This window comes from Diaporthe batatas (genome assembly GCF_019321695.1).
Source record: "Diaporthe batatas strain CRI 302-4 chromosome Unknown Contig00007, whole genome shotgun sequence".
In the NCBI taxonomy this organism is placed as follows: domain Eukaryota; kingdom Fungi; phylum Ascomycota; class Sordariomycetes; order Diaporthales; family Diaporthaceae; genus Diaporthe; species Diaporthe batatas.
Window position 1 is genome coordinate 1177115 of NW_025408554.1, and position 20108 is coordinate 1197222.

A 20108-nucleotide genomic window follows, 5' to 3' on the forward strand; every position below is an offset into this window, starting at 1 on the left:
TCCTCGGTAATAACTCTTGCTATACAGCCGTCAAGATGACGCTCGGAAAGCTGGTGGTCGCCGGTCTCCTGGCCCCGATCGGCCTGGCGACCCCCATCGTGCCTCACTCCCAGGCCAGGGGCCACAGCACCCAGCAACAGTTGATCAAGCAAGTCCAACTGGGCCCGCGGCCATACTTCCTGGTCGACGACATGGACCCATCTCCGCTCAAGGACGAGCTCGCCGCCTGTTCCGAGATGGAGATGCGGCCCTCTCGCTTCTCCATCGGCCACCGCGGCGGCGGAACGCTGCTGATCCCGGAGGAGACGCGAGAGTCTGAGCTCGCCGGCCTCAGGATGGGCGCCGAGGTGCTCGAGTGCGACGTCGTCTTCACTTCGGACCGACAGCTCGTCTGCCGCCACGACCAGTGCGACCTGCACTCGACCACCAACATCGTCGACATACCCGAGCTCAACGCCAAGTGCACCAAGCCCTTCACCCCGGCGGACCCGGCAGCCGGCACGCCCGCCAGCGCCAAGTGCTGCGCGAGCGACATCACCCTCGACGAGTTCAAGACGCTCTGCGGAAAGATGGACGGCTTCAACGCCACCGCCGAGACGCCCGCCGACTTTTTGCACGGCACCCCCAGCTGGCGCACCGACCTCTACGCAACCTGCGGGACCGTCCTGACCCACCGCGAGTTCATCTCCCTGGTCGACGAGTTCGGCGGGCCCGAGGTGCAGTTCACCCCGGAGCTCAAGACGCCCCAGGTCCCCATGCCCTTCGGCGGCAACGGGTCCGGCTACACCCAGCAGGCGTTTGCCCAGCAGATGGTCGACGAGTACGTGGAGGCGGGCGTCGACCTGAGGAGACTCTGGCCGCAGAGCTTCCTCTACGACGACATCTTGTACTGGATCGAGGCCGTGCCCGAGATCGCGCCCCAGGTCATCTTCCTGACCGAGACCGAGGGGGATATCGCGAACCTGTCCAGCTACGCCGCTGCCGGCGTCAAGATCATGGCCCCGCCGCTGCCGTTCTTGGTGTCTGTTGGCGAGGACGGCAAGTCGATTGTCCCGTCCGAGTATGCCGGTGAGGCCAAGCGGCTCGGGCTGAAGCTCGTCACTTGGTCGTTTGATCGGTCTGGCCCGCTGAGCCAAGTCAAGGAGAAGGATGACTATTACTTCACTTCGGTTGCTAATGTGACTAACAACGACGGGGACGTCTATAATCTGCTGGACGTTCTGGCGAGGGACGTCGGCGTCATGGCTGTGTTTTCGGACTGGTCAGCCACGGCCACGTATTATGCGAACTGTTTCGGCTTGTTCCCAACGTATTCCGATTGGGTAGACTAGGTCATCACAAACTATTGTACTACAGCGTTATGACATAGTGGCCACACGTGTACATGGCCGAATAGAATCCATGCTATACTCCAGGGCTGATGTGTACCAGGGTTCAACTTGTCACTTTGGTACTAAAGTTCACTCAACATCAGACTGTGGTTTTGGTGGCATCTTACGTGTGAATTGGCACAGTTCATATATGGGCTCATTTGCGAGCTTGGATTACAGTGGCTCATTACATTTTGTGCTGATCAGGCCGTGCAATCATATCGGCATTCGTCAGCAGGTACAAATCCAGATTCCTTCTCTTTAGCCCATTTCTGCCCATTAAAGACCCGCAAAATACAGCACACAAAGCTTCCACAGTTGTCCTTGATTGGGAGAATGTTGACTCAGGTTGGCCAGTTAAGCTGTGAGGTATTCGCCGACTCTGTTTCCTGCTAAAAGTACTACCTAGGTAATAGATGAACAGTGGGATTTCCCCGGAATTATCAAAGACATATAGGTGACAGATAAATCAGAAGGAAAGGTCCTATTGATTAATTTCATGTACTTGCTAGGATAACCTCGGCACCCTTGGGCGCTGTAGTTGAAAGTCCCAGGATGTTTAGGATAGCGACGTCACCTGGATCGATGCAACGGAGAGCTGAGCATTTTGTGCTACATTGCTCAAAGAGGGACTGGCTAGGTAAACCAGCCGGACCGCCTTGCTTCAATGAAGCAAGCATCTTTGCGCGAAGTACTGTCTCAAGTGTGGCGAGATATACACTCTGTCTCCAGATAGCATGGGTAAAATAGCAGATGCAAACATAGAGGGCCCCTGGGGGGTTTCCTACCTAGATATAGAAGGAACAGACTATTCTTGTGATCACTAGACTTGTACAGCAACTTTTAAACATGCTATAGGACACTTCCCCTCTTCAAGACAACCAACCTAACCCTGCCATGTGACTCGCTTCTCCCTCAAAAGTCCAACCATGCCCATGGGCAACAATCCTGGGTCGACAATACTCAGCCCGCCAAATCGCTCGATAATCTCCGGCCCGTACATGGCCGTGATCCAGCGCCAGGTCGCGTCCATGTCATGCCAGATAGGCTTGATGGCCTGTCCGCCCGCGGGAACCTCCCCGAGCGCCGTCTCGAGCTCGCTGACGTGGTCGATGCTTTCCTCGGTCGGCTGCGCCATGAGCTGCTGGAACACCCACAGAAGATCCTGGGGTGCGTGCTCGTCAGGAATCACGCCCAGGTCCTCGCGGTGGCCCACGAACTCGGCAGCATGGAAGAAGTTGTCCCGGTCTTGCTTCAGCTCGGGCTGCCACGCGCCCAGCTCGCCGTCCCGGAGCCGGTGGACCTTGCTACGTTCGAACTGGTGCTTGAAGCGGTTGTAGGCTTCCTTCTCCGCCTCGAGCATTTGCTCGAAGAGCTTGTCCTGCGACTCGAGCACCGAGTCCCGGATCTGGAGCAGTGGTATAAAGGGAGACTGGAGGTCTAGCCCGCCCAGCGCCACCGGGAAGTAGAAGTAGCCGTCGGGGACATCGGCAATGCCGAAGCGCTGCTGGATCGTCTTCCTCAGGTGGTCAATGATGCTGGAGGACTTGCCCATCCCGCCCGCGCCGGAGCCGGAGGAGAATATCTGCTGCTGGATGCGCTTGTGCGTCGCGAGCATGTCGTCGACGTGTTGGCGTCCGAAACAGTTTGCAGACTTCCCAAAGTTCGAGGAGAAGAACTTGGCCGCGAATGCATTCCAGGTCTGGATGAAGCTAAAGATGCTGCTCTTGTCGTTGAGCTGCTTCCGGAGTTCGTCAATGTGCGAGTCGACCATCTTGTGGTCAATCTCGAATCGCCCCGTCTGGGGCGACAGGAAAAGAAAGCCCCACCGAATATCTCCTTCAGGAAGTCTTTGGTCGATGCTGAGCTGAGAACTTTTATCCTTGGATATGCGAACAGTGCCAGTCTTTCTATCGTTGACAGAAGTGCCGGTCGCGTCGGTGAAGCGCTCAACGGCCTTCCAGGCGTCGACACCTGTGTTGTGATTGGGGGACCAGAACCACAGGTCATCACCGTACCGCCACAAGGGCTGGCCAGAAGCTGCCTGATTGACTGCCAAGTCCAGGCAGAATAGAACAGTCTCGCCCAAGACGTCACTGAGCGCGTGTGAGGAGGGAACACCACGGCGCCGGACTTTGGAAGAAGCCTGGTCCTCGTCAATGAACCGGAGCGGAGCCTGGAGATACTGCTCGAAGAATCCAAGCCAGTGCTGCGAGACCCCGAGGAAGCGCAGGACAGTGCAGATCGTCTCATGCGGCAGGAGCGACTCCCAGTCCTCAAATACAGCATGGAATGCCGTGAGCTCGCCATGCAGCCTCGTGTTGATAGCAACCTCAGTGGAAATGAGGTGAACGACCTGCTGTTTCAGCTGCATGAGTGTTTTTCCTTGCCCCGGAGAATTGTGCTCGTCGTCTTCATCTACATCGGACTCTAGACCATCAGCAACGGGGGAACTCGCTTCATAATCATCGGCCTCAAAGGCGCTGAAGTCTGCTCTTAGGCTCGGGCAAGCCCTCGCTCTCCTGGCTGACCTAGCACCAACCTTTCTTCGCTTGTACATCGTCCTGTACTGGGTTGAGACTTCCTCATACTCGGCTTCCACCTCTCCGTCCGCCATCTCCTTAACGTCGTCCACGCGTTTCAATAGCTTCGCGACGAAGTAGTCGCTGCTGTGTATCTTTTGACGCTCTTTTTGCAGACTGCGGCGACGGGGTACTCGTCCAAGATAGTACTCCAGTCGCTTCTTGTCCAGCTCTGGTATTTCTTTGTAGAGAGAAGCCCAGGCGCTGTCCTCCTTTCGGAACGAGACAAACGCATCTCTGAAGAAGACAGACCACTTGACACCGATGTATTGAAGGAAGATGCTCTGAAGAAGGTCTTCGTGCATCTGGACGGCGAATACCCCGCTTATCTTGCGGTGCTGTTCAACGGGGACACCATCAGAGCCCCATTTCCATGACCCAAGGGCGGCCAGGCGCAGGTTGAGGACATCGGAGATTTCAGACAAGATGACGTGATTTCCCAAGAAGTCCTTGAGGACCTCGCGTTTCTCGTTGGTCAACAAGTCGGAAGCCATCAGGCCTCGGATGGTCCACACGAGGCTGTACCGGTCCAGCTGGCCAGGGCGAGAAATCTCGACCTCGAAGGCTTGGACTGCTTCTCGCAGTTTTTGAAGAGCCTGCAATTTCTTGTTTCGATCTTCGCCGCGAGCCGAGGAGGAAAGCCCGAAGACGCTCTCGAGGTACTTGTTGAGTAAGCCGACGTCGACGTGGGCCGGCTCGAAGGCCTTGCTTTCCCATTCCTGTTTGGACTTGAGCCTTTTGCTGAGCTACCGACATCCTCAAATGCGTCGCCCATCTCAGTGTCCTCGCTTTTCTCTGCTGTGCTCTTTTGGTCACCCGAAAGCCATTCGGTTACCAACTGTCCATAGAGAGAGGCATACTGGTACTTGAGCGACTGGACCTCAAGATGGCGCAGAAGATCCTTCTCCCAATCTGAGAGAGTCTTGGTAGACACTGATGGATCTTGACGGGCCTGTGCGAGGAAGCGGTCGAGGTTCTTGAGCTGTACCTCGAGGCGGGGGTGCCTCGTCAGGCCTGTGGTGACCTTGGCATTCCCGTCTAGCTTGATGCCGAACGACTTCTTGACCCCATCACTTAGAAGGACCAGTCGTTCGATGGGGTCTGACTGAGATTTTATGGATGAGAGTGCCGATGCCTTGTCCTCTTCAAAGGCAGCGCGCTTTTTGGAGAGCTCGTCGAGCTTTGTGTCAGTGATCTGCTGCAGGGTCTCGGAAAAAACGCTGCCGCTCATGATGTCTGAGAATGGGTGGTTTGCTAGGCGAGACTGGGTTGATAGAGCAGTTTTACTTGTTAGAATAGATGGAAGAATGGGGATTGTGTTTTCAAGACACTGAAGGGGGCGGCCTCCAATTTATACATCCAAGTATGTCAAGTGGGAGCCCACTTGCACCGTTGTCAGCGTCCAATGAGAGGGCGCACATGCAGGACAGAGCAGGCAACAACCAGTTGGCCCTTGCCTTGGGTAGGACCAGTGACTCAACCAGCCCCAAGTGAGCTCGTTGGTCAGACCTCAGATGTAGGTTGCCGATTGTATTGTATATGATGAAACATATATCCCCTTTTGTTGTTTGTCGCCAGTTCTTACCCCGCCTTTAGGGAGCTTCCGGCACAAGACAACGACGCGGTCCTGTGGCGTTTCCGGCCATCAATGATTGCCAAGAGTGCCCAGGTGCTCAGATGCCCAGGTGTATTACCTCCAGTGCTAGCCTAGTACTTGTACATCCGGACATCGTCTCGTCCCCCAGACTCTCTGAGCAGTTTTCGGTTTTGCAACCCGTAATACACCCTGAGAAGCGCACATCCGGCCGCAACAAAGAGGAGTAGACCGGCATTAACCCAATGCCCGGTTGGATACCCCTTCTTCGCCTCCTCAGCCTTGTAGATCCATACCCCCGCAATCTGACCCGGGGCTCCCCCGAGCCCAATATTCAGAGCAATCGCAAGCCCAACCGAGGCCGTGCTAAAGATGTTGGACGACAGCCACCCCAAGAGCGGAGGTATGCAAGCGAAAGCCCCGGCAGCCGCAACTATGAGACACCCGTAGCGATGAGAGTACGCATCCGCTGGCAGGGCTGCCGAGGCTATAAAGCCGCAGGCACCAACTGTGGCGCTCACGGCCGAATGGAGACCTCTTGCATTGAAGCGATCGGCGGACCACGACACCAATATCTGGACCACGTACGCAACAGCATAAGGAGGAACACTCATCAGTTGGGCTTGGAGGTCCCTGTAGCCGAGACCAGCCGTGATGGAGGGCGTGAACAGGGATAAGCTGGAGAATGGCGTCGAGATGCCGAAGTAAACAGCATAGTGGCCCCAGAGCCTCCAGTCAAGCAGAGTCGCCTTCGTATCGTGCCACCAGTCTGATTGGTGTAGACCCTTGCTGCCCTCGACGTGGAGACGACGTAGTGCAAGCGCCCTCTCTTCGGCAGAGAGCCAATTGACGGTTTCGGGAAAGTCTGGCAGGAAGAAGAGAACGAAGAATGCGGACAAGCAGGAGGGCGCCCCTTCGATGATAAAGAGCCACCTCCAAGCAGATATTCCATGGACTTGATTCATATGGCCTACCCCGTAGGCGATAGCTCCACCAAAGGCTCCAGCAAGAGTGGCGCTGGCTAGAATAAAAGCGACGCGTATGCTTCTCTCATCTGTTTTGTACCAGAACGTGAGATAATACACCAGGCCGGGCTGGAAGGCGTTAGACATGGGACACGGGGAGAGGGTGGAGGCCCAAAAAGAGCAATCCAAGTATTGGGATGGTACCATAGGAAAGGACAGGGGCAATTACATACAAACAGACCGGCTTCGAAGACGCCCAAGAGGAAGCGGACGCCCGTAACTGTCCCGTAGTTGTGGGCCCCAGCCAGGCCAGTGGAGCATGCGCCCCAGCCAAACATTAGAATAGCAATCCAGCGTGAGGGGCGGAGCTTCTTCAGCAGGACTGGGCCAAGCATGTCAGCGTCTTAACCGGGCGATGCCTGAAGACAAGCTCAGAGGGATAAACACCAGAGACGAACCATTTGATGGCACCTCAAATGCACCATAGGCAACCAAAAATATCATTAACGAAATAGTGTCTAGTGGTGACGTTAGTCCTGCCGAGGATCCTGAAGTGTCGAGGTTACGTTCTAGAGCATTTGAAAAAATGACCAAAGACGGGCATCCGTTCCGTGAGATGATACTGACACTGGTAGTTCGTCATGCCAGTCTCTGACATGAGGTCGTGGTGTGTCGATGCGTTCAGAATTTTGGCGTTTCCGATGTTGGACCTGTCCAGGTAGCACAGGAAGTATATGGCGGCGGAGAGGGGCACAATGCGCTTGTCCTGCTTCCACAGCAGAGCCTTCTCCGCCTCGGGCGAGATGGGCGTGTCGTCTATTGCGTAGGCCTGTGTGCAAGAGAGAAAGAAGGTCGGGTCAGTTGATGAGGGCAAAGCCGGACGTGAGATGAGAGGGGACTACGTGTACACTGACCTCTTTGCCTCCATACTCTACATCTTCAACAACGTCCATCTGGGCACCGGGCTGAGCCTCGGCTGCCTTTGCCTGCGATGCGTCCATGTTGGCAGGCTATGCAAGGCAGGTTGCGCGACTATGAAGCCTCGGATCGTATGCGTGTGTGCGTGTGTGCGTGTGTGCGTGTGTGCGTGTCGTGAAACCGCAGGCTTGCCAACCAGTGTGCTCCGAGGGAACGAGAGGGTGCAATAATTATCTTTCGCTGCAAATCTAGCTGCCGAAGATTAAACCCGCCGGCAGCCTGTTCGGTATCCGTCGACCAACAGTAGTAGGGGTACTGGAGAAGCGATGGGGCCCATCCGGGGTGACATCCAATAGATCCAGCTTGCACACACTCGTATTGGGAAGATACGTTGGCTCACCCCCAGAAAAGTGATATTTCCCCCGCGTGCTTACTCCCCGCTGCACGAGGGGCTCCGCATGCGGAGCTTGGCTAGGCCATGTCGAGTACTGCGAAGTACGGAGGGGATCCGGGGCCCCGGATTATAGCGGCATAAAAATGATTGGGAAGGCACCTCAAATGTCCATACAGTAAGTTGGAATCTTTTGATATCGCATTCCAGTTGACAAGCCTCGAAGCGGTGATATGAGACGGCTGTAACCGAGTTAAGGTTCAAGCCGACAAATGCTTGGCCATCGACTTACACACACTGGCGTCTTGGGCGTCTTGGGCGTCCACCCATTCCCCACCGGCCAAGGAGAGAAGTCTGTAGTTGAGTCCGTGTAGATTTTGTTGTCCATATCATGCGGTCTTCACTGTCGGGTACCTAGATAGGTGCAGGTAGTCAACCTCAGATGAATTGTTTTAGTTTGTATTTACAGTCTAACTATATCCTTTTTACACCCTTAGTTCGGCCGATATGTGCTTTTTATTGCTTTCGTACCCCAGATTCAAGTTCGGCCTGGGCTCGTATCATTTGGATGTAAATGCTCGCTCAAGAGCAAAGATGCTGAGATATCCCCTGAATGCACAGAACGAAACAAGTTCAGCACGACTATCATGTCACTGCCGCTTGTCTGGGGCCTCCGATGTCCCGGACTCCTCTGTCACGCCGCCGCCGGCGTTTCCCGCTCCAGCGCCGCCGGGCGCCCTCTCCTCGTCCTTTGCCGGCCCCCGAGCAGGCTGCAGCGTCTGCAGACCAGTCTTGTGCTCGGTATGCTCCTTGCTCAGTTTGCGGCTCCCGACGAAGAAGCTGATGACCAGACCCAGCCCCGCAAAGGCCACGTAGAAAATGAACATGATCCGGATGGCGTTGAAGTATGCTCGCTGGGCAATGCCCTTCTGGGGCTGAGGAAGGTTGTCGACCGCCTCAACGCTCGACGCCGCGTTGGACCCGCTCAGCAGGCCCGCGACGTCTGGGCCGAGCTGGTCGAGGAGGTCCGGGTACTGCTGCTGCATTTCGTTCTGGAAGATGACTCCCCCAATGACCACCGACATGCTGGTGGCGACCTGGCGCACGAATCCGTATGTCGCAGTCGCGCTTGCGATGTCCTTCGGCTGGACGGTGGTCTGCAGCGCGATGAGAGGGGACTGGAAGTTGGGCCCCACGCCGAGGCCGAGGATTATCTGGAAAATCACGATCTTGGCCCAGTTTTCATAGGGGTCTAGGTCGATGAAAAGCCCATAACCAAGTGTCATGAATACAAAGCCGAAAATAATGGCCGGGACGTACTTGCCCGTCTTCTTGATGACGAAGCCCGTCACTGCCGCGGCCGCGCCCATGACAAACGTGAAAGGTAGAACATAGACTCCAGAGAGTAGAGGGTCGGCACCAAGCACTCCCTGGAAATATAAGGGCAAATAATAGCTGGCCGATATAAACACGAAGCCGTGGCAGGCGCTGAGACCGACAACGGCGAGGTTAGACGGCTGCTTGAATATACGGAGCGGGATGACGGGGAACTTGGCAACCCTGAGCTCGACCAGGAAGAACACGCCCACAAGGACAGCGCCAAAAATGATGAGGCAAATGACGGTCGGAGAGTCCCAAGGGAAGGTCACACCGCCGAACTCTAGGCCGAGCAGGATCATCAGAGTGCCACCCACTATGGTTAGTGAGCCCAGCCAGTCGATTGCTGCGAGGCCCTCCTTTACGCCCGTGCGTGGATTGTGAAGGTGCAGCGCAAAGAAGAGTATGAACATGGCTGACCCCGAAATAGGTAGGTTGATGTAGAAGCACCAGCGCCAAGTGGAATATTGGGTGAACACGCCGCCAAGCACTACGATGAAGTCAGTCTCCAGTCCTGTCTCAGAAATCACCCGTAGACCGCGGGGGATGTATGTATAAGCCAACCTACCCGGTCCGAATCCACCAGCTAGGGCCCACACTAAGCTCACGATGCCCAGGAACTGCCCTCTCTTCCTCATCGAAAACAGGTCACTGATGCAGATGTTGACCAAGATCAGAATGCCGCCGCCTCCAATGCCCTGCACCGCGCGGCCGACTATGAGCATGCCCATGTTGACACTGACACCTGCCAGCAGCGAACCAATCCAAAAGACGCCCACGGCGGTTAACAACACAGGCTTGCGCCCCCATATGTCAGAGATCTTACCCCAGCTCGGGGCCGCGGCGGCGTTGGCGAGCAGGTAGGCAGAGCCCACCCATGTGTAACCGGCGGTGGAGTCGAAATCCGCAGATATGCTGGGGACGGCCACGGTGACGATCGTAACGTCCAGCGCGGCCAGGAAGACACTCAAGCAGAGTGAGATCATGATGAGGGTCGTCTGGAGGGTTGTGCGCTTGTCCTCGGGCGATGCTGCATGTGCGCCACCGGCATCCCGCGCCGGGGCTGGGGCCGAATCATGGCTGCGCGGAGCGGCATGTGGTGCCTCGGCCTGGGCCTCATCTGCATCCTGATTCGAGTGCGGCCTCGCGGCGCTGCTTGCCTGTGTCTCACCCGGGCCTTTGTCGCTGTCCGGCGCTGCTGCGTGGTCTGGGTTCTGGAGGCTTGCGGAGCCCAGCGTTGTGGTGGACGTGCTGCCCCCTGAGACATGGTGGGCCTTCTCATCGTCGTTGTATTCGCCCTCAGCGGCTGGCCTTGCAGCCATTGCAACGCTGTATTACGGTTCCCAGGTGGCCTCCGTGCAACGGGGTCCCAGCCGTGCTGACGATTAACACAGAATTAAGCTTAGACTCGAGATCCAGGCGGTCGGAGACTGCCGAAGTATGTATCGGTAGGGCCTGTAGGCAGCTACTGGATGGCAAAAATATGCTACAGATGATGGAGGTGAGGTGTATTATGTGCAGCGAAATGAAAAACAGAGCAAACTAGGCGACAAGTACGTGATCTGTCGAGAGAAAATCTTCCGAAGCGGCAGGGTGTTGGAGGGAGTCGATCAGTGAGGCAAGAGTCGATTACACCTAAAAGTGGAGACCTCCTTGAACAGCCAAAGGCACGATGACTGACTGACTACTGACTGACTGAGGCACGCGATCCCGGTGGCGGCGGGTGTATTCAAAGGCGAGTGCCGAATACCCGCATGCAGCCGCTAAACGACCGTGCCAGACCCCTGGACGATTAATAATTCCTTCACCATCCATGGGGAAACCTCGAGCCTGCATTGACTTGGCCGATTGACTCTGCTGGCGTTGATGGCGCTACAGGCCCAGCGCAGTGTCGCCGTCATCATCATCGGTGAAGCCTATCCGAAGACCACGCTGCAGTTTTGTTTTTGGTGGTTCCCCGCCCCTGCGCAATGCAAACACGATCCTGTCATGCCATGTTCGCGGTGAGCAGACCTGCACGGCACCGCCGCTCCTGTTGGATTGTTTGGGGCAACTGGGCGTCTCAAAAGAGTTCGGACTCGGCCGTAGATCCGATACGGTACGGGTGGGTCGCAGAAGCGATCCAGAACCCTGCAGCGCAGCTGGGCCAGAACATTGGCAGTTCGGCTCGTACCGTATTTATCGGAGCTGGACGCACATGAGCTGTTATGCAACCACGCTGCCGGCGTTGACCTACCCAAGTAGCAGCCCCAGCCGCGAATGACTCTGAGTTCGGCGTTGGAAAGTGAGATCCGAGTAATTGAGCCTCGAAACGTCGCAGCTTTACCTCCGTCTTGTCGGAGATAAGCGCCGGCCAGACCTTCCGAGCCGATCGAGTTGAGCAACAGGATTCCCCAAAAGCTCCACTGGAACAGGAACAGTCTGGTGAGGCCTCTCCAGGGAGAGGTTCTCTCACATTGTGGCCGTCGATCGAACGTGTCGAAGGTGGTTGGGCCTACAGGTGACGCCCTACTGGACGTCACTGCTGTGTCCTGTTGGAGCTCTGGCCTCGGGAGCTCTGGCCTCGGAAGCTTCAGAGGGGACTCCGCGACTGCCTTGCGGCCCCAAGAACACATGAGGCGGGCGGCACAAGCATGTCGCGTCGTGGTCATGGTGTATTGCCTCAGTAAAGGAATCTCCAGCGTCAGGCTCTCTGTCAGCTAGTTCGATCACACCGAGATTGTCCAGCACACACCCTACTCAGCTGGTCACCGCGTTAAGCCATCTCTCTGATGGCACGACAGGAGCCGGTGGACGACGCGCCAACAGCTCCAGAGACGGGACTCTTTGCGCAGAAATATTTGCAACGAGATGCCAATGATGACTGATAGCCTCGACAGCTGCTTCTGGCCCTGGGTGGGTCGAAAGGAACCTTGCCTTGGAAGGCTTGGTGAATGCTGGCTCGAATATGCGAGCAGAGTGAACAAGAAGGCAAAGAGCCAAGGGACGAGATGTCTTTTGAGGAGACGCAGCGCTGAACAACCAAGTTGCCGTGGCTTTGAAGCTTGTGTCACGCCGTTCAAGGAGCTCGGGCATCGGGCAGCGAACTCAGCTTCCTTCACGCAGGGTCCCCGATAACTTTGAAATCCCCGAAGCTAAAGACGCACCCCACACACTACTCACATGTCACAAGCAAACGGGCAACACGGCTTACTCTGATTGAATTATTTTTATGCTTACCTCAGACCCAAGAATAAGAGACATGGGGTTGTAGCATTGTTATTTTTGGCATTCATTCTTATATCCCTCCCATAACAATCCCAGATGGCCGATTCGGCACGTGGCGTCAGGCATCAATCTGTGCGGGCCCTACTTCTGAGCCACTCATGTACACGACAGCATCCATCATGATCCGGGCCATTGGGTCGGTTCATGTGCAATTCACCCGATTTGTAGGCTCCTGCTCCGCCCCCAACGAGAGCATTGCCCCGATGCGACACGCAGGAGCTGTCCGCAGTTTTGTGCCGAGGGGCAGACTGCCAGTGGCAGACTTGCATTCTCAGGCACATGGCCGCACATTTCCCCCATGTTTCAGTGTCATCTCGATCTTGTGGGCTGCCATGTTTCACTCGTCCGATGGAACGCGGCGGAGAACCCGGACGGCCAAGACATGACGAGGAACTCCGATGGAGAAGTTCGGCCATCCAGCCCGTCCAGACTTCAGAGGAGCACGAGGGCAGAGGGGCTGGGGGTCCTGATCAAGGTGCTGATGCGGAGGCCGAGGCTCCTGCGCGGCTGGGCTATCCCAGCCTCGGGGACATGCTGGTTGGGTAATAATCCGTACTGTGTGGCTTGCCATCGGTTCTAGTGTACACCGGAATCTAGTGTAGATGGATGGTCGGACATGACGGCAATCTTGGAAGACCTACCATGTTGGGCGCTGTGTTGTGCAGCTGTCAGTGAGCCTGTCAGTTCTGTCAGTGTAGCCCGGGCCTGTCGAGTCAGCCAGAATGCGGCTCTAGCGCTCAACCTTTTGATCAGTCTTGTTGCTGTCTGTTTGTTCGCGTGTTCGCTTATTGTTACTACTAGTCCCACCACTCCGGCCCGAAACATATCAATCATGTTCTAAGCTTGACAGGTGCACAGACGAACCACAGACTAACTCCGAGCCGTTGGACCCCCTGTGCAAATTCTGCGCAAGTAGTAACCGTCACGTAACAAACGGCAGACGCCCGCAGCAGAGAAGAGGGGATCACCAAGGCCGCCGCCCCGACTGCTACCCGAATGCTGCCGTGTGCTAATCCTCGCTATGGGACAGCAGGACAGCAGCCAGCCTGGCCCACAACGGCCCTGGCGGCCCCCATAAACCCCACAGCCCGCGCGGGCCCCGTTGGGCGGATAAGGCGATAAGATAGCTAATCTCGCAGCCACAGCTCCTTCACCGCGATTCGAGTCAGGGCGACGTCGGCCAGAGCTGATGAGTTGTTGTCTGTCGGTGCAGCTGGTTGGCGCAATGCTTTGTTGGCCCTGCCCAAAGCGTTCGAATCGAGACACAGAAGAACGGTGGGATGAGGGAGAAAAGAAGACCCGCCTCTCTGACTCTCCGTCTCTCTGACTCTCCGTGTCTCTCTCCGTCTCTCTCTCTCTCTCTCATATCTTCCCCACTGGATGCTGACCATGAAATATTGTTTATTGTTGGAGTGAGTGCAAAAGGGGCAAGGTCTTCGGGCGGTATAATACCAAGGCCTGGTCGGGACAATCGCAATCACACGGGGCATAGTGCCAAAAGTACAGACATAGCTGGGAGACTACACTTCGGCTGCTTTTAAAAAAAAACAAGGCATTCGGGAAAGCCCAGGCCATAGAAAAGTCGGAAGTGACAGGGGTGCCGACCCAACAAAGCAATAGGCCAGGTACATGGACACCACCTAGTGCTACCCGGGGCAAGGGCCATTTTTACCAGCAAGCACATGTATCCGTGCCCACCGGCCGGTACACTATCGTAGAGCTGTTTTGGCGCACGAGCCAGATAGGGGACCACCCTCGCAGTTCCCACAGCTGGACCAGGAACCTCTGTTGGCGGCGCGCCAATGACAGCCCATGTCGGGCATGGAGATTGCGTAGTGTGGGGCATCGATTGCCATTTCGGGGAGGCTTCGCCTGCCTGCAGGAGCGTGGAGTACTTCGTGGTTCGTCCTTGCCAAGCGAGGAAGGCTCTGGGATCTTTTTCGAAATTCTTTCTTGACTTCCCGCTCCCCGGACACTTTTGGCTCATCTACCCTTGGCCGTGTGGTATTGGTTTGTCGAGTCGCGCCCATCGCAGCTGATAACCTACCTCCTTGTCTCACTTTCACCGACCTCCTATGTAATCTACCGGTACAGATTCCCCTTCCCTTACCCCCTCCACCACCTCCTCCTCGCCCTGCCCGTCGTCAGTCAGACAGATCTCACGCCCCCAAACTACACAGCCGGCAAGAGAGTATTGCTGAGATCCCATCTTTTGTCGGCCTGATACAGTCCCCGACCGGAACATTCTGTCTTGTTGGCGTGCGGCACAGCCCTGTTGGTCCTCCTCTCCGTCATCTGCCTCATTGCCCCCCCCCCATATCCTCACCTCGCCCATCGCCCTCGACCTCAACATTGCCAATACCAGTTCAATTGCTTATCTGCTACCCAGCAGTCGTCATTTGTTGGTATCCAGCTGCGTTGCAAGCTTCCCGGACCATTCGCGTGGCAGCGTCGAGAGCAGGCGCGACTTGGTATGTGTAGTCCTCGTCTCTGACATCCCCCCAAAAAGCACTGCTCACGGCATCGGTCGATTGGGGAGAGTACTACGGGGATAGAACCAACAATTCAATTCCACCTCCTCGCCCGAGTCAAGCAGCCGACTCCTTTGCAATAGTCCGAGCTGCGTCTCCTCTCTGCCCACAGTTCAAAACCCGTCATGTCGCTTGTCGTTTCTTGGCCATCGCTGACAGAATCTCTCGCTCAGATATACATATTCCGATTGCCAGCCACCGTTGACACGACCGTCCGCCAGTTTCTACAAATGCATTCCATGTAGAGTAGTCCCGTCCAATACCTGCTCGACCTCGATCTGCTCAACATGATTGCCTCCTCCCTCCTCCCGTCCCGATTTCGGGGCGAGCAGCCTGCCACCCAGGCGAAACCGCCCTCTTGGCTCAACACCAAGTTCACGCCCTTCCTCCGCTCCGTCTCTGCGATCACGGCCTCCCACCCAATCCACACTGTCGTTGTGGTTGCGCTGTTGGCCAGCTCATGTTATCTTGGCCTGCTGGAAGAGAGTCTGTTCGACGCGACGAGGACCGTCAGGACGGCCGACTGGTCCTCCCTGACGGAGGGCAGCCGCAGTCTTCATGCCGGTCCTGATACGGCATGGAAATGGCAGACCTCGGACTCGGACGCCGCCGTCGCCGCCGATGTTGATCACTTGGCCCTCCTGACTTTTGTCTTCCCCGACTCCCTATCCGACGATGCCGCAAAGACAGCCCCGCTGCTGGAGACTATCCCGCTGCCGGATAACGTATCTATCATCTCGCTGCCATCTACCTCCAACTCCCTGACCACCTATTCACAAGAGACGTCCATGGCTCTTGCCGTCCCCTACAAGCAGGCTGCTCGGTTCCTGGCCGCTGCGCAGGAGATCCCCAATGACATCTCGAGCGAGGAGACACGGGAGACCGAGCACGGCCGGGAGAAGAAGATGTGGATCATGAAAGCGGCCAAGGTCAGCCCGCGCAACAGCATTGTTGAGTGGGCCCAGAACGCCTGGTTTGACTTCATCGATCTGCTAAAGAATGCCGAGGCGCTCGATATCACCATCATGTTTCTCGGGTACATCTCCATGCATCTGACCTTCGTCTCCCTGTTCTTGTCCATGCGTCGCATGGGCTCCAACTTTTGGCTGGCCTTCACCACCCTTTTGTCCTCTGCGTTCGCTTTCATGTTCAGCTTGGTTGTCGTCACTAAGCTTGGCGTTCCGGTCTCCATGGTCCTGCTGTCCGAGGGTCTGCCGTTCCTGGTCATAACAATTGGATTCGAGAAGAACATCACTCTGACTCGGGCTGTTCTCAACCACTCCATCGAGCACAAGGCCGCCCAGGAAAAGAGTGGCAAGAGCAAGGATGCCACTTCCAACTACATCCAGTCCGCAATCCAGGTCGCCATCAAGGAGAAGGGCTTTGACATTATCAAGGACTATGTCATCGAGATTGTGGTGCTCGTCCTCGGGGCTGCCTCTGGTGTCCAGGGAGGCTTGCAGCAATTCTGCTTCCTTGCCGCGTGGATCCTTTTCTTCGACTGCATCCTGCTCTTCACCTTCTACACTGCAATTCTTTGCATCAAGCTCGAGATCAACCGGATCAGGCGCCACATTGAGATGCGACGAGCTCTCGAGGACGACGGCGTCAGCAAGCGTGTCGCGGAGAATGTTGCACAGAGCAATGACTGGCCTACCGCCGACGGCAAGAAGCCTGGCGCGTCTCTCTTTGGAAAGCAGATTAAGAGCACCAGTGTCCCCAAGTTCAAGGTTTTGATGGTCTCTGGATTCGTTTTGATCAACGCAATCAACCTTTGCACCGTACCTTTCCGGGACACCGATTCCCTGTCCACCATCTCGTCCTGGGCTGGTGGTCTCGGTGGCCTTGTCGCCAACCCGCCTGTGGATCCTTTCAAGGTTGCCTCCAACGGCCTCGATACTATACTTGCGCAGGAGAACGCCAACAACCGGGGGGTCGTGGTCACGATCTTGACCCCTATCAAGTACGAGCTGGAGTTCCCCTCGATCCACTACGGCAAGATTCCTCAAGCAAACGCTGATGACGTGGATGACCTGGGCTACGGACGAATGGTTGGCAGCATACTAAAGAGTCTGGAGGACCCCGTGCTGTCCAAGTGGATCGTTATTGCTCTGGCCATGAGCGTTGCTCTCAACGGATATCTCTTCAACGCCGCCAGGTGGGGTATCAAAGACCCAAACGTCCCTGAACACCCGATCAATGTCAAGGAGCTTGCTCGAGCTCAGAGATTCAACGACTCTGATCCCGCGACACCCGGCCCATTCGACAGGTCAGCTCGTCCGTCGCCTACCGAGGCCAACCCCCCCACGCCCGCTGCCACCGACGATGAGAGTGATGCATCAGCCTTTAAGCGCGTCGCTTCATCCATGTCCATCGTCAACGACGGCCCCCAACGCCCGTTGGAGGAGCTTCACAAGTTGCTTGCTGAGAAGCGTGTGCCTGAGATGAACGATGATGAAATTATCACCCTCGCGCTCAAGGGCAAGGTCCCCGGCCACAGCCTCGAGAGAACATTGAAGGACTGCACGCGCGCTGTCAAGATTCGTCGTGCTATCATCTCTCGCACCAAGGCTACTTCAGATCTCACCAACGTACTGGAGCGATCCAAACTCCCGTATCAGAACTACAACTGGGACCTTGTGCTTGGTGCTTGCTGCGAGAACGTCATCGGCTACATGCCCCTCCCGGTCGGTGTCGCGGGGCCGCTGGTCGTCGATGGCCAGAGCTACTTCATTCCTATGGCTACAACTGAAGGTGTCTTGGTTGCCAGCGCCAGTCGCGGGTGCAAGGCCATCAATGCTGGAGGTGGTGCTGTGACTGTGCTGACTGGTGATGGCATGACCCGCGGACCTTGTGTGACCTTCGAGACGCTAGAGCGAACTGGAGCTGCCAAACTGTGGCTCGACTCTGATGCCGGTCAGACTGCCATGAAGAACGCCTTCAACTCGACCAGTCGGTTTGCACGACTCCAGTCGATGACTTCTACTATTGCTGGAACCAACCTCTACATTCGTTTCAAGAGCAGGACTGGCGATGCTATGGGAATGAACATGATTTCCAAGGGTGTCGAGCATGCGCTTGATGTCATGGCCAATGAGCATGACTTCCAGGACATGCAGATTGTTTCTCTATCCGGTAACTACTGTATCGACAAGAAGCCCGCTGCTATCAACTGGATTGAAGGGAGAGGCAAGAGCGTCGTTGCAGAGGCCATTATTCCTGGTGATGTCGTTAAGTCGGTGCTAAAGACTGATGTCGACACCCTTGTCGAGCTCAACATTAACAAGAACCTGATCGGTTCTGCCATGGCTGCCAGTGTTGGAGGTTTCAACGCTCACGCCGCGAACCTCGTCGCCGCCGTCTTCATTGCCACTGGCCAGGACCCGGCGCAGGTCGTGGAGAGTGCAAACTGTATCACAATCATGAAGAAGTAAGCAAGATACCCTGCCGTGTGGAACCATGCATCGATGCTCTATTTGCTAACCATTGATAATAGTCTCCGGGGCTCGCTTCAAATTTCCGTCTCGATGCCCTCCATCGAAGTTGGCACACTTGGCGGTGGCACAATCCTAGAACCGCAGGCTGCCATGCTGGACATGCTGGGTGTCCGTGGTGCCCACCCAGTCACTCCAGGCGAGAACGCCCGCCGCCTCGCGCGCGTCATCGCCTCGATCGTCTTGGCTGGCGAGTTGTCGCTTAATGCCGCCTTGGCCGCCGGCCACCTGGTGAAGGCACACATGGCGCACAACAGGTCTGCACCGCCGACACGGACCAGCACCCCAGCGCCACCATCTATTTTGTCAATGACCAGCGTGAGCGCCGCCGCCGTGGAGAGGGCTAGACGTTAGGATATGTCAAGACACAACATGGAATTAGGGCGCCTCAGAATGTTGCGGTTAGAGAAGACCAAAAGCACAAAAGAGCATGTGATGGGTGCGCAAGCACAACATGTCCTCATCGAGTCAGCACGAGCGAACACTGCCTGCAACGCCACGCCTTAATTACTCATGTTTGGTATTGTTTACTTCACGTGTACATATGACCATAGAAATAAGTCACATACTGTCGTGCTTCGTCCTTTTCTTTTCAGTCGTGCCGTAAAAGTTTCATGTTGCTGACGACGGCAGTGAGCTTTGCTATGCAGTGCCGCCTCTTTGACTTGTTGCGGGAGGTGATTATGAGGGAGTCTACATGGGTCTGTCCGTGCCCATCCCTCTACTTCGTTCTATATTTCCGTCCGCCTCTGATTTTGCTCGCGGACGGCTATTCTGCCAATTTGTGTCCAGATGATCGAAGGAGCCAAGCTGGGACCTGAGCAAAGGTAAGGTCATCCCTCCCGCATCAGACGGTCGTGCACAACAATCCCCGGGGCATTGCCACTCTTGCCGCCAATACTGCCGAGCTTGCTCTGCTGCTCTGGTCCCGTCCCGAGTGCCTACGTTCTGTGGGCAGGTGGGCCGTCGGTACCTGCTCCGAGCTCCCGACTTCAGATGAAGCCATTACGAAACGCCCACTGGTGCCCATTGAAACATCAGCTCAGCCCACCCTTTGGCATTCGCCTCCCAAACCAGTCAAAGGCAATTCGATCGTTTGGGTAATGCGAGGTGGCAGAGTTATTATAGTACCCTTGATAGTTCTTGCATACCTACCTACCTACTCACTCAACCATCACACATTCATTGCGGTATCGTCTCATCCGAACTAACGGGCTTAAATACCAAGCTCAGAAACGGGTTCTTTTCACGTTCCTGACATCCGTGTCACACGTTCCTCGCTCTCTCTTGCTCTGTCCCTCTCTTTCCTTTTCTGACTGGGTTTTCTTCTCCACGGACGGACGTGTACGTACCTGGTAGGGTCTATAGGGCAAGCCCTATAACGGTCTGCTCCAAGCAAGCCTGGGCGGTCCTCGCTCGCCGAGACCGAGCAATCAAATGTGGGTGATGTGAGTAGAGTTTGGTTTTGGCGTCTTAAGTGACCACATTTGATAAGAAGACGAGGTCTCTCCGGGTGGCGAATAGGAACAGTACTGCCCGTCCTCCTCTTGCACTCTCTCGCTCTCCCTGTCTCCTTGCTGCCGTGACTTGGGTTGATCCCAAAGGCCTGTCCATAATCG

The 20108-nt window shown here is 56.0% G+C and overlaps 5 protein-coding genes across 5 annotated transcripts; 2 read left to right on the plus strand and 3 right to left on the minus strand.

Annotated features, from left to right (window-relative positions):
• Nucleotides 1-35: 35 nt before the first annotated feature.
• KVR01_006565 (uncharacterized protein) lies at nt 36-1331 on the plus strand (the record flags this gene model as incomplete). Its single annotated transcript, XM_044786885.1, has 1 exon — nt 36-1331. The coding sequence occupies one exon, from the start codon at nt 36-38 to the stop codon at nt 1329-1331; it is 1296 nt and encodes a 431-aa protein (XP_044643996.1).
• A 925-nt stretch (nt 1332-2256) lies between these two features.
• KVR01_006525 (uncharacterized protein) lies at nt 2257-5183 on the minus strand (the record flags this gene model as incomplete). Its single annotated transcript, XM_044793099.1, has 2 exons — nt 2257-4671; nt 4707-5183. 2 exons carry the CDS (start codon nt 5181-5183, stop codon nt 2257-2259), a joined length of 2892 nt encoding a protein of 963 aa, XP_044643956.1.
• A 796-nt stretch (nt 5184-5979) lies between these two features.
• Nucleotides 5980-7512, minus strand: KVR01_006661 (uncharacterized protein; the record flags this gene model as incomplete). Its single annotated transcript, XM_044795022.1, has 5 exons — nt 5980-6015; nt 6068-6640; nt 6745-6893; nt 7103-7340; nt 7426-7512. The coding sequence occupies 5 exons, from the start codon at nt 7510-7512 to the stop codon at nt 5980-5982; spliced, it is 1083 nt and encodes a 360-aa protein (XP_044644092.1).
• Nucleotides 7513-8244: 732 nt separating this feature from the next.
• Nucleotides 8245-13972, minus strand: KVR01_006786 (uncharacterized protein). The gene is made up of 2 exons (XM_044787344.1): nt 9766-13972; nt 8245-9687 (listed from the first exon to the last, which is right to left on the minus strand). Exons 1-2 carry the CDS (start codon nt 10517-10519, stop codon nt 8471-8473), a joined length of 1971 nt encoding a protein of 656 aa, XP_044644217.1. The 5' UTR covers nt 10520-13972; the 3' UTR covers nt 8245-8470.
• Nucleotides 13973-14422: 450 nt separating this feature from the next.
• On the plus strand, nt 14423-20102 carry KVR01_006605 (uncharacterized protein). Its single transcript, XM_044781474.1, has 3 exons — nt 14423-14935; nt 15169-18425; nt 18492-20102. Exons 2-3 carry the CDS (start codon nt 15283-15285, stop codon nt 18841-18843), a joined length of 3495 nt encoding a protein of 1164 aa, XP_044644036.1. The 5' UTR covers nt 14423-14935; nt 15169-15282; the 3' UTR covers nt 18844-20102.
• Nucleotides 20103-20108: the final 6 nt, after the last annotated feature.